General features: G+C 35.1%; 1 protein-coding gene across 2 annotated transcripts in view; it reads right to left on the reverse strand.

The window, feature by feature from the left end:
• Positions 1 to 14,643, reverse strand: part of YES1 (YES proto-oncogene 1, Src family tyrosine kinase) — a 72,470-nt gene that overhangs the window by 26,821 nt on the left and 31,006 nt on the right. The window contains exon 1 of one of the 2 annotated variants that reach the window (XM_006920047.3): positions 5,838 to 5,964. The exons of the other annotated variant lie outside the window; for it this stretch is intronic. Within the exon in view, the coding sequence (XP_006920109.2) occupies positions 5,838 to 5,877 (40 nt within the window). The 5' untranslated portion in view covers positions 5,878 to 5,964. Of the gene's footprint in view, positions 1 to 5,837; positions 5,965 to 14,643 lie in introns of those variants that run through there. 2 annotated transcript variants of the gene reach the window in all.

The following is a 14,643-nucleotide window of genomic DNA, read 5'->3' on the forward strand; positions in this document are numbered from 1 at the left end:
TTTTTTTTGCTTACTAGCCTAATTCTCAAGCTACCAAATTACAGGCAATATATTTCTTAAAAGCAAGAGTTACTCATCTCTTATACACTGTACAGCCTACCAACATGACATTCATATGTTTACTAACATTACAATATTACTAATACTAATATTGCATTAGTCTATTCACTTTCTGAAGCAGCACTAATAGAGATTTCATTAATTCACTTACTTTTAAAGGTCATTCTCATTTTACAGTTTTTCTCATATGGCATTCAAAAGGAAGAAGGTGAATAATGACTGTCTCAAATTCTAAAAGACTGAATGTTTATAACCTTGGCTGTATAATATTAATTTAAACTGTGGCTATAAATATTAAAATAGAAACAGTCTCAGAATCTCAGAGTTGGAAGGTTTCCATATCACTCTTAAATGAGTATATTCTCAAGATGTGACAGTTAAGGCCAGCACTGAAACATGACGGGCTGGAAATCTAAATATCTACTGAAAAAACACCATGAGACTTATAAGATAAATGCATAAAAGGCTTCTAAAAGTGAAAGAAGAAACAAAATATAACTCGTTTCACAATCTAGTGTTGGGAAAGTCTTTTAAAGCAGGGGTGCCCAACCCCCAAGGCTGCAAACCGCTACTGCACAACAGGAGGTGAGTGGCAGGTGAACCAGCAAAGTTTCATCTGTATTTGCAGCTGCTCCCCAGCACTAGCATCACCATCTCAGCTCCACCATAGGTCATTAGGCATTAGATTCTCATAGGAGCACTGGTCCCTGGTGCCAAAAAGGATGGGGACCACTGTTTTAGAGCATAATGTAAAATTAGAAATCTTAAAGGAAAAGACTAACAGACACGTGATTATTGAACTTCCATGGGGACAGGGGTAGAGATAAAAACTCTTAAGTGAAGCTAAAGATATGAGAAATAGGGAGGGTATCTTTGTACTTGCTCATGCTCTTACTTCCCCTCTCAAGACACACACAAATGTACACATATGAAAACTGGGTGGCATTCTTAATATATACAACCCTTACATATTAAAAAAAAAAAAAAAAGATAGCCCCTCAGAAAAATAGGAACACCTATCAAGAGGCAATTCACAGATAAAATATGAAAGGCCAATTAGTATATGAAGACATGTCCAACCTTCCTAGTCTTCTCTAATAAATGTAAATTTTAAAAGGTACCTTTTTGTTTACCAGATTGGCAAATTCTGACTCAATACTCAAGGTTGAAGAGTGACTTTTAACCAATAATCAAGACATATATCCACAAAACATGTTAAATGCACAAATATTTTTAAATCCATACAAAGAATCTTCAAAATACCTATATCCAAAGTCTAAATATTAATAAAACATTAACAATTACATAGACTTTGAAAGAATAGCAGTTGTATGATGGAGAAAAAATTATGAAAGCCAGTAATGGTAATTTACTTTAAATTTGATTATAGGCTGATTGAAATATATCAATTCATAACAGGGGTTCCTATATTTATTCACCCTCCCCCATATTTTCATTCCCACCTTCTTTAATTCCTCATTTGCATCCTTTTCTCCATCCAGGATCCTTGCTTAGGTCTTTTCTCCCTGTAAGACATCACTTCTAACACTTCTCTTCCTTTAAAAAACCGCCTTTTTTTTTCTTGCCCTATCAGTTTTCCATTACTACTACTCTCTTAACCTGTACTCCATCTTCTTTTTCTTAATCCAGAGTCTTTAGTCCAACTTTTCACATCTACCCACTTACCCTTTCTAATAGCTCCAGGATAGACCAACATTTTCAGTCCAGTTCCACTAGCACCCCATCATCAACACACAGAAGCCATCATTGCTGCCCATATCCTTCAGAAACATTATTATAAATGTAGGACATGATTTACAATTTAAAGTAAACTTCAGGTGCAACTAGTTCAACAGACTTTTATGGGTTGTCTTAGAAACTAACATCATTTAAAACATTTATATGGAAAAGTCTCTATAAGTTCCAAGCTATTAACACAAATTATATATTTATTAACAATACATATTTATTAAGACACTATAAAGGAAACTGGAAATAGCAAGAAATGGTCCTTTTTCTTTAAATAAAGTTATAAATAAGGTTAGGAAACCGGTACAGTATTGTAAAAGGTGAAAAATGCTAGAGTGGAGGTATGTACAAAACACTATGGGAATACAACAGAAGTCATCAACTCTGCCTTGAGTGCTTGAGAAAGAAAATTCTGCAAAGACAGTGGCAACTGATCTAGACCTTAAAGAGATGGAGACTTAAGGAAGAGGAAGTAGGATATTCCAGGAAGAATGAAAAGTATGCAGAATATCTCAGATGCTTCAAAAGGCATAGCATATTTGGGGAACAGAAAACTTTGGCAGGAGTATAAGGGGGTGTGTGTTTTTGAGAATGGTGGGACAGATGGCTAGAGGTAGAGGACATTTACACATAAAGAGGATTATTTGCTATGCAATAACTTTTAGTCCTTATCCAGGAAGCACCGGGAAGTTATTTAAGATTTTTAAAAAGGTGACTAGCAGAAGATATGAGTTTTAGAATAACTATGGTAGTAGGAATTATAGACTGGAAAGAAAGAAATAATGGTGGCAGTAAGTAGAGCTGTAAAACTACCGCAATGACCTATGTGAGGAAGGAAAAAAGCAGGAACATTGTGGGGCCAAAGATGAAGGGAAAATGAGAGGTACATATTAAATAGAATAATCAAGTTATGCTATCAGTTGAATATGAGTAGAGGAGATAATGAAGAAAAAGCAATCATTTACTCACTCCTTAGGATTTTCCTGAACACTTTAAAAGTAGTTACTATGTGTGTTAAGGGCTGGATAACCCCAAACTTTCTAGTTTGAATTGAATGGAACACTATAACTTAGGAAGAGAAGAAACAGGTTTTTCTGGCCCACTGAGTTCAGTTTCAGATGTTAGTTTTAGGTGCCTGTGGGGCATCTTGTTAAATCCAGCAGAGGACTGATAATAAGTCTAAAGCTCAAAAAAAAAAGTGAAAACCGGAAAAAGATTAAAACAAAAATATTTTCACAGTTTAACCACACCTGTTGGAGATAATAAAACTCATCCAAGGCACAGGTTTGGAGGGGTGTGAAGAATTAATAGAATGTTGCAGTGCACCTACATATAAGGAATAGACAAGTAAAGAAATTAGGAAGCAGAAATTCCAGTTGGGAATATTTTCAGAAATATAAAAACATGGTTGGAAAAGATAACCATCAATTTAAAGACAGTGGAATGGGTTAGGGAAGAATTCCAACTATATCTATGGCATCTTTTTTCCTTAAAAGAAACATGAAGCAAATAGAGAAAAATATTAATGTGTTAAATGTGGGTAACGACATAATTATTTTAGTTTGAAGTATTTTATAATTTAATACACATTTAATAAGAAGTAAAACAGCATAGTGGAAGTAAAGATACAGACTTTCAGGAAGAAAATGGCTAATAAGACCAAATAAATACCAAAATAAAGTCAAGTGCATTTATATTGATTTATAAGGCCAGCTGATCAGTAATTAGGAGCTCACCGGTAACTTTGGCAACAGCATTTCTTAGTGTTCTGAAAATAAAAGCTAGATCACATTAAGTTGAATAATAAATTAATGACTAGAACATGACAATGTGGAGAATTTTTGGAATGTAACATCTTCACAAATTGGGAACACACATCTTTTATTAAGACATTTATTAACTCATTTCTTAGTCTAATTCATTGATCCTCTCCTTCAGTCTTTGTGTAATCTAATACAGCAGATGCTTAGTTACTCAATAGTTGCTGCTCTCTCCCTGCTCTGATTTTGTTCACTCTCCTCCCATCTGCCAAGTCCTTCATCTGTACAGCCCTAGGTAGTACAGTAAACAATGACAGAATTAAGTCACTCATGTGGTCTTATCCCTTTTGTCTATTAACTGTGTAAGCCATCAGCATGGGTTTCTAGGAAGTTTTCTTCACTTGTAAAAAGAAATACAAGACAGGAATATTCCTATTCTTCCTTAGATGTTATCTATGATGCCTAAATCTGAAAGAGCCATTCAAATACTACAAAGCACCCATCTGAAAAAAGAACACCAACATACTGAGAATGGTAGGACTGAAAGATGAAATCGACTTGGGTTTTTGATGATGTTGCTCAGATATTAAATTATACAACCCTATAATAACCCTAGAACACACTTTGCCTCAGAAATCTTATTATGTGAGATAACAAATACCTACTGTACATAAGCCAGTTTTACTTTGGTTCTCTGTTAACTGCAGCTGAAAAGATTTTAAATAAACTACTTAAATCACATGACAATGGTTATTAAATCCCTTTTCAACATATCAGGATTCAAGAGCTTATTAAAAATACAGTCATGCATTGCATAATATTTTAGTCAACAATGAACTGTGTATGAGACAGTGGTCCCATAAGATTATAATGGAGCTGAAAAATTCTGATTACCTAGTGATGTCATAATGTTTTAGCATAATGCATTACTGATGTGTCTGTGGTGATGCTGGTATAAACAAACCTACTGTGCTACCAGTCACATAAAAGTATAGCACATACAATAATGTACAGTATATCATAGTTGATAATAATAATAAAGGACTACGTTACTACCGGTTTATGCATTTACTATACTATACTTTTTATCATTATTTTTGAGAGTGCTGTTTCTACTTATTAAAAAAAAGTTTGCTGTATATAACAGTACACTGTGCTACAGTACACCATGTGTTTACCTTGTCTCTTGAATGCATAATTTTCTCTTGTGCTTAATTTAATCTTGTGTTGTTTTGTACGGTAATATGCTACAGAGGCCTATAGTCTAAGAGCAACAGGCTACATCATACAGCCTAGGTGTGTGGTGGGATATACCATCGAGGTTTGTCTAAGTCACTCTATGATGTTTGCAAAACTATGAAATCACATAATGATGAATTTCTCAGAATGTTTCCCTGCCGATGAGTAGTGCTTGACTGTAAATCTCAAACTTCCCTCAATTTATATAACTCTGAGATAGCCTTAATATTGTAAAACTTACAATATTTTGCCTATAAAGGTAAAATTAAAATTTTCAGCAAACTATTTCATACTGATATTTGGTGAAACATAATATGCATGAAAATATGCTGACAAGGCTTTTAAATCAATTTGAATATTCCTGCTACTTTAAGATTTTTTGAGAAATATGAACTTATTTAAAATTAAGAAATCTTCTCTTGCACACTATCAGAAATACTTTCCTAAAATGATTTCTTTAAACAAAATCAACTTTGAGGTATAATTTACATACAAAAACAAAAAACTTGCACCAATTTAAAGTATATGTTTTAATGAGTTTTGGCAAATATCTATAACTGTGCAACCAATACTATAATCACAATACAGAATATTTTGATCACACCCAATAGGTTTTGTTGTAACCTTTTCCCAATCAATCCCAACCCCGGGCCTAGACAACCATTGATCAGTTTTCTGTAACTAAAGATGTATCTTTTCTAAAGTTTCATATAAGTGGAATCATATGTAGTCTTTTTTTTTTTTTTGGCTAAGCAATGTGTATCTGAGACACTTTCATGCTGTTGTATAAACAGGTAATTCACTAATTCTTATTGCTAAGTAGAATTCCATCATACGAATATACCATAATTTATTTACTCATTTACTTGTTGATGGCTATCTGGGTTGTTCTAATTTGGGGCTATTATAAATAAAGCAGTTATAAACATTCCTGTACAAGTCTTTGGGTGAGCAGATGTGTGTCTCCCCCACCCCCGCAATATCTAGGACTGGAACTGCTTGGTCATATAAAATTAAGTATACCCTTACCATAAGAAGCTGCTAAACTTTTCCATGGTGGCTGTACCATTTTGCATCTCCACCAGCAACGAATATGAATTCCTGTTGCTTCACATTCTCCACAACAGTTCTAAGTCTTTCTTTTCCCTCTCAGAAATCCATCATATATTTACTTGAGTTTGGATGTGACCTAAATATGCAGACAACTCTTTTATGCTTTATTCTTTCTAAAAAAGCTTTGACAACTGCAATCTATTGATATCAAAAGGTAGCTCACAATATAAAATACATATGACTGACTGGATGTTATACATATTTATAACATGAGTATTATCAAAATCATTAGAATTGCAAATTAACCACTGATTTCTAGTTCACTGACAGAAATAATGGTCAGGACCTAGGTAATTGCCAAACATCTTTATCACCATTTAATTTGTCAGAAGATATCAAAAGCATTTCAACAAGCCTGTCCTCTTAAACTCCAAATTATTTCTATACTTAGGTTAGAGTATGTAAGTAAGAGGGCATAGTTACTAAGACACCATGATGATTCTTTCATGTCTGTAATGTTTCAATCGATCAGTTTCTCACTCTTAAAATCCCATTTAAAAAGTTAAGGCATAAATATGCAAAATTCATCCTTATTAGTGTCTGGGTCTGCAAGTTTTGACAAATACAAACAGTTGTGCAAATGCCACTTCAATGAAGATAAAGAACGGTCCCATCACCGCCCAGTGATATGTCCACGCACTTTTATAGTCAAGCTCCACCCCAAGCCCAGGCAACCACTTACCTGTTTTCTGTTCTTATAGTTTCACCAGATACCATACAGTATGTAGCTCTTTGATTTTGGCTTTTTTCACTAAAATTAATGTATCTGAGATCCACCCATGTTTTTACAGGTATCAATTACTTCTTTTTTCCTCTAAGTAGTATTCTACTATATGCATACGCTGCTATTCATTCATTCATTCATTCCCCGGATGAAAGACATGAGTTGTTCTCGGTTTTTGAAAATCACAAATGCAGCCACTATGAACTCATACAAACAGGTTTTTCTGTGAAGAAAAGTTTTTGTTTCACTCAAGTAAATACCTTGGAGTGAAACTGCTGGGTTGTATGAGAAGTATAAGTAGGACTTTATAAGAAACTGCAAAACTTTTCCAAAGCAGCTTTAATACTTTACTTTACATTCTTATCATCAAAATCAGAGTTCCAGTTGCTCTACATCTTCATCAACACTGTCACTGTCAGTTTTTCTCGGTGTGTAGTGCTACTGCTGTGGTTTTAATTTACATTTCCCTAATAACTAAGCACCTAATATTAAGAATCTTTTCATGTTATTTGCTACAAATATCTACTATGGCAAAGTATATGTTCAAGTCAATTTTTCAATTGAGTTGTTCCATTTATATTCTGCAAACAAGACTACTTACTATAATACTATTACGCTCTTTACATATTCTAGAATCAAGTTATTTGTCAGATATATGTATTGTAATATTTTCTCTAGCAGTTTCCTTTGCATTTTTATAATAGTATCCTTAGGCATGATTTTTCATTTTGATGTTTAATCAAGAATATTTTGTTTTATGGTTTGTGCTGTATATGCCCTATTTCAGAATTCTTCACCAAAGGAGTTTCTCCTATGCTTTCATCTAGAAGTTTTAGCGCTTTACATCAGGTCTACTGAGACATTTTAAGTAAATTTTTGTGTATGTTACAAAATCCAAGGTTCAATATTTTCAAACTGGATATACAGTTCTTTGACAACTAAGTTGTTAAAAAGACTATCCATCTCTCATTGAATTATCGTGGTACTTCTGTCAAAAATCAAGTAATTTATATATGTGTGGGCCTATTTCCATACTATCAGTCCTATTTCTGTATATGTCTATGTTTATGTCAATTATCACAATGCCTTCATTGCTATAGCTTTACAGTAAGTCTTGAAAATTGATAAGATAAGTCCTCCAGTCTTTTCATCTTTTTCAAAATTTCTTTGGATACTCTAGAGTGGGAGGGCAACAAATTTTTTTTCTGAAAAGGGCCAGAGACTAAACATTTTAAGTTTTGCAGAACAAATAGTCTGTCACAAGTACTTGACTCTGCCATTTTAGTGTGAAAGCAGCCACAAACAATACATAAATGTGTACGTGTGGCAGTGTTGTAATAAAACTATTTCCTAAAAAGGGGGTAGGCCAGATTTGGCAAGTTGTAGTTTGGCAAACCATGCACTAAGGTTTCTGCATTCTCACACAAATTTTAGACACAGCATGTCAATCTCTACACAGAAAAGCCTGCTGGGATTTTGACTGGGATGATACTGAATCTACAGATCAATTTGGGGAGAACTGACATCTTAAAAAATATTGATCTCCTGATTCATGCATTTAGTACTCCATTTATTTAGAACTTTAAAATTTTCTCTCAGCAATATTTTGTAGATTTCAGTATATAAGTCTTGTTCAATTTTTGTTAAATTTATCTCTAGGCATTAATGTTTTTTTGAAGCTACTATAAATGGTATTATTTCTGTTTCCATGTTCATCACTTACATAATACTAAGTATGTGTGTGTGTGTAACCTGACACTTATACCTTCTTATCTTGAGACCCTACTAAACTCACATGTTAGTTCTAGTAGCTACTCTGTAGGTTCTGCAGAATTTTCTACATTCAAAATCATGTGTACAAATAAACACTGTTTTATTCTTTCCTTTCAAGGTGAATGTCTCTCTCCACCTTGCCTGACTGCACTGGCTAGCACCTCTAGTACAATGCAGAACAGAAGTGATGAAAGAGGACATCTTTGCCTTGTTCCTGTTCTTAAGTGGGGGATGCATTCAGTCTATCATCATTAAGTATACTAGCTGTAAGATATTTTTGTAGCTGACTTTCATCAGGCTGAAGAACATTCTCTGTTTGCTGAGAATTTTTATCACAAATGGGCATTAAATTTTGTCAAATACTTTTCTATATCTATTTATATGATCATGAGCTTTTTCCTTCATTCAATTGATATGGTGAATTACAGTAATTGATTTTTCTTTTTTTACTGGCTTTATTAAAATAGAGTAGCTGCTCGAATTTACATAGTACCATTCATGAGGTTTTTTTTTTTTTTCAATTATAGTTGGCATACAATAGTATATGTTTAAGTTTTACAGCATAGTGATGAGATCTATATAACACACAAGTGACCACCCTACTAAATCTAGTGCCCCTCTTCCTCCTTACATATTTATTACATTATTATTTTCCTTATGCTACACTTTATATCTCCATGTTTCATTCTATTTTCATACATTCTAGAATTTTGCTCCCCCCAACTCCCCCCCACCCCCCCCAAAAATACCTCAAGAGAGACTCCTATACAGACTTCTGGCATTATTATTCTACATAGTGTCCTACTGGAACTTTTCCTTGTAACTTGTTGCAGCTGCCTTAGCCTCCATGAATTCTGACCTCTGACTCCTCAACTTGTTGAAACCACTGTCCTCTGCTCAAGCCCCCTGTTCTCCGCTCTGCAATTCAGACTGTGCCTCTAGGCAGACGCTGGAGTGATTGGGTGACCATTCAGCTCACCTTCTTTGTTTCCCATCTTTCAGGGATCACAGTCCTCCATTTCTGTTGTTCATATTTTTTATATTACTTTTATATACAAATATATGTTGTTCATATATTTTATCCAGATTTTCAGTTTGGGGTATTTTTGTTGTTGGTGGTTGGTTGGTTGTTTTTGGATGGTGTGGGGTGGAGATGGTGAATCCATTATGGCCACTTAAAATGATCTTAGAAGTTAATCCCTAGAAAAACATTTCATCCCTTGTTTTTTTGTTTGATATTTTTAGAGTCAAAAGGAAAGTTTATTAGAAAAGGGGTAACACTCCATGGACAGAGTGTGGTCTCCTCTCAGAGGCAGAGAGTGAGAGAGACAGTGAGAGCACCTTGGTTGTAATATAAAGTACAGAGGATGTTTACTTCTACATAAATGTATAATTTGGTTAATATAACAGAAAAAGAATTTATTCCTTAATGATCACTTTTAAACAAATTAACATTTCAAGAGTTTTACTGTATGTAATCAGTTAAAGTATTCTATGGCATTTTTCTTTTAATTTCAAGAAAAAATTTTAAAAAAGAAAAATAATTTTTAAAGTATTATTTTCAGGAGGTCCAAGATGGCAGTGGCGTTGGAGGGTGCTGAATTCCCCCACTCCCATGAGCAAACTTAAATACACATGTATATGGAAAGCAACCACTCCTACAAGACAACTGAAGGCTGAATGAACAGCTTCTGAACAAGAAACAGGTGAAAGAGACCCAACGGAGAAGGCTGGGAAACCATGGGAGCTCTCTAGGAGCTGCAGGAACTCGCTGGGCCAGAGAAGCAAGTAAGCCCCATTGTTTATGATCCCCTCCACTTCCGTAAGGCAGGTGGGAGCTTTATCCTGGTGCTATGGTCTACCTGCAAGATCACCTTAGAATTCCCAGCTACACTGCTGGAGCCTTTTGCGTCCTAACAAAGGGAGCAAGCAGGAACAATGGGGGTGGTACCTGGCCTCCCTGTTAGGGACCACTCTAGTCCCACAGGCCAGTGCCATAGGTACCATAAGCACCTGCCCTGCCTCAACTGGCTTCCCAAAACTACACAGCACTTAAAGCCTACACAGAGGTTGCTTCCACATCAGATCACTTTCTGTACAAAAAAGAGACTATATAAAGACTGGGGAGCCAGGAGAACTCTCCAGGGACTGAAAGAATTCTCCAAGGTGGGGGTGCTTGTAAGCACCATTGTTTACATCCTCTTCCACCTCCAAAGGGTGGACAGAGTCTCTATCCAATTGCTCTGGCTTACTTGCAAGGTGGCTGGCAGTATGTTCCCAGACACATGGCCTGGGTCCATTTCAGTTCCAAACAAAAGAAGCAAGCAGGATCAACAGAGAATTACTACACACACCTTGCCTTCCTACCTGGAGCCACCCCAGGTGGGTAAGTCAGTGTCCCAGGTAGCCTTAGGCACCCAATCAAATCCTATTAACCTGCCAAAACCACTTGGCATATACAGCCTACACAGAGGCCACTTCTACATAAGGCCATTTTCTCAATACTGGGAGAGATACCTGTTTTACCTAATTCATAAAAACAAACACAGAAAGTCAAACAAAATGAATATCTCTCAAATGAAGGAATAAAAAAATCTCCAGAAAAAAAAAACCCCTAAAGAAACAAAGATAAGTAATTTGCCTAATAAAGAATTCAAAGTAAAGGTCATTAAGAATGCTCACTAAACTTCAGAGTGGAACAGAGAAACTTAGGGAGAACTTCAACAAAGAGTTATAAGGTATAATAAAAAAAACAAGCAGACATGAAGAATACAATGACTGAAATAGAAAGCACGTTAGAAGGAATCAACATCAGATTAGCTAATACAGAAGAATGATCAGCGACCTGGAAGACTAGTGGAAATCAACCAGTAAGAACAGAAAAAAGAAATAAATTTTAGTAAACAAGGATAGTTTAAGGCAGGGGTCCACAACCCCCAGGACATGGACTGGTACTGGTCCATGGTCTGTTGGGAACCGGGCTGTACAGCGGGAGGTGAGTGGTGGGCAGGAGGGCAAGCGAAGCTTCATTTGTATTTTTAGCCGCTCCCCAGCGCTAGCTGGCATCACCGCCTCAGCTCCACTTCAGATCATCAGGCATTAGATTCTCATAGGAGCACTGGGTCCCTGGTGCCAAAAAGGTTGGGGACCACTGGTAAGGGACCTCTGGGATAATATCAAGCACTCAAACATTCACATTATAGGGATCCCAAAAGGAGAAGAAAGAGAGAAAGAAACAGAAACTTAATTTAAAGAAATGATAGCTGAAAACTTTCCTAACCTAGGAAAGAAAACAGACATCTAGGTCCAGGAAGCACTGAGAGCCCCAAATAAGGTGAACCCAAAGAGACCTACACCAAGGCATGATGTAACTAAAATGGCAAAGGATAAACAATCTTGAAGGAAAAATGAACTGCATACAAGAGAATCCCATACAACTATCGGCTGATTTCTCAGCAGCAACTTTATATGCTAGAAACTGCAGAATACATATTTTTTTCAAGTGCACATGGAACACCCAGGATAGATCACATATTGGTCACAAAACAAGCCTCAATGAACTCAAGAAGATTAAAATCATATCAAGCATCTTTTCTGGCCACAATGTCATGAAACTAGAAATCAACTACAGGATAAAACACAAACACATGGAGACTAAACAACATGCTACTGAACCACCAGCAGATCAAAGAGGAAATCAAAATCTATCCTGAAACAAATGAAAATGAAAAGACAACTTTTTGAAATATGGGATGCAGCAAAAGCAATTCTAAGAGGGACATTCATAGCTGTACACAACTACCTCAAGAAACAAGAAAAATCCCTAATAAACAATCTTACTCTACACCTAAAAGAACTAGAAAAAGAACAAACAATACCCAAAGTAAACAGAAGGAAGGATATAGCCAAGATAAGAGTAGAAATAAACAAAATAGAAATTAAGAAAACAAGAGAAAAGGACATGGTTCCATAGTGTAGCAGTTAGCATGTCTGCTATACATGCAGAAGGTCCTGGGTTTTCACTCCAGTGGAGCCACAGTCCATGGTCTACAGCCGTGCCACCCTGAACAAGCCCAATGTCCAATCTCAGAAGCTAAGCAGGGTTGGGCCTGTTAGTACTTGGATGGGAAACCACCTAGGAAGACCAGGTGCTGTAGGCATAGATAATAATAATAATAATAGTAATAATAATAAAATAAAAAGCAAAAAATAACAGAAAAGATCACTAAAACTAAGAGCTGGTTCTTTGAAAAGATAAAAATGATGAACCTTTAGCCAAACTCATCAAGAAAGAACAGAGCCTAAATAAATAAAATAGTCAATGAAAGAGAAGTTACAACCAACACCACAGAAATACAAAGTAATACTATGAACAATTATATGCCAACAAATTTGACAATCTAAGAGAAATAGATAAATTTCTAGAAGTATATAACCATCAGACTGAACCAGGAAGGAATACAAAATCTAAACAAATCAATTACTAGCAATGAAATTAAAGCAGTAATCAAACTCCCAAGAAACAAAAGTCTGAGACCAGATGGCTTCACAGGTGAATTCTACCAAACAAAGAATTAATAACTATTCTTTTCAAACTATTTCAAAAAAATTAAAGAGGAAAGAACGTTGCCAAATTCATTCTACAAGGCCAGAATTATCCTGATACCAGAATCACACAAAGACATTACAAGAAAAGAAAATTACAGGCCAATATCCTTGATGAATATAGATGTAAAAAATCTCAGTGAAATATTAGCAAACCAGATTCAATAATACATTAAAAGTATTATACATCATGACCAAGTGGGATTCATCCCAAGGATAGAAGGATGGTTCAACATCCCTAAATCGATGTGATATATCGCATTAACAAAATAAAGGATAAAAATCATATGACCATCTTAATAGATGCAGAAAAAGCATCTGACAAAATTCAACATCCTTTTATGATTAAAACTCACAATCAGAGATATAAAGTACAGCATAGGGAATATAGTCAATAATGTAGTAACTAAATAGTGCCAGGTAGGTACTATACTAATCAGGGAGATCACTTTGTAAATTACATAAAGGTCTAACCACTATTCTGTACACCTGAAACTAATATAAAATAAAATTAAATGTCGACTCTAATTGAAAAAAAACTCACAATGAAGTAGGTACAGAAGGAACATATCTCAACATAATATACGTTACATATGAAAAACCCACAGCTAATATCAAAATGATGAAAAGCTGCAAGCTTGTCCTCTGAGATCAGGGACGTGACAAAAATGCCCGCTATCACCACTTCTATTCAACATAGTATTGGAAGTCCTAGCCATAGCAATCAGACGGCCCCCTTCCCCTGCCCTCCAAAAAAGACAGAAAGAAATAAAAGGCATCCAGATCAGAGAGGAATAAGTAAAACTAAAACTATCGTTATTTGCACATGACAAGATACTCTGCATAGAAAATCCTAGACTCCACCAAAAAACTATTACAATTAATAAACAAATTCAGTAAAGTTGCAGGATACAGAATCAATATACAGAAAAATCTGTTGTGTTTCTAATACATCAACAGCAAATGATCAGAAAAATAAATTAAGAAAAAAATCCCATTTACAATGGCATCAGAAAGCAAAAGATACCTAGGAATAAATTTAACCAAAGAGGTGAAGACCTGTACTCTGAAAACTGTAAGACATTGAAAAAGACCTAAAGAAGACACAAATAAATGGAATACTTTGCTCATGAATTGGAAGGCTATATTTTTAAAAAATGTCCTAATTCCTAAAACAATATACAAATTCAATGCAAACCCTATTGAAATACCAACAGCAATCTTCTTAAGAGTTAGAATCACTCTTAAGAATAATCCTAAAATTTATATGGAACCACAAAAGACCCTGAACAGCCAAAGAAGTTTTGAGAAAGAACAAAGTGGGAGGTATCATACTTCCTGATATCAAACTATATTATAAAACTACAGTAAACACAACAGTATGGTACTGGTATAAAAATAGATATATAAACCAATGGAATAAAACAGGCCCAAAATAAACCCTCGCTTATACGTAGTCAATCTACAACAAAAGAGGCAAGGATATAAAATCGGGAAAAGACAGTCCCTTTCAGTAAGTGGTGTCGGGAAAACTAGACAGATACATACTTACAAAAAAAGAAAAAGAAACGGCTATTTTCTTACACCATATGCAAAAATAAACTTAAAATAAATTAAAGA

This window comes from Pteropus alecto, unplaced genomic scaffold (assembly GCF_000325575.1).
Source record: "Pteropus alecto unplaced genomic scaffold, ASM32557v1 scaffold146, whole genome shotgun sequence".
Lineage (NCBI taxonomy): Eukaryota > Metazoa > Chordata > Mammalia > Chiroptera > Pteropodidae > Pteropus > Pteropus alecto.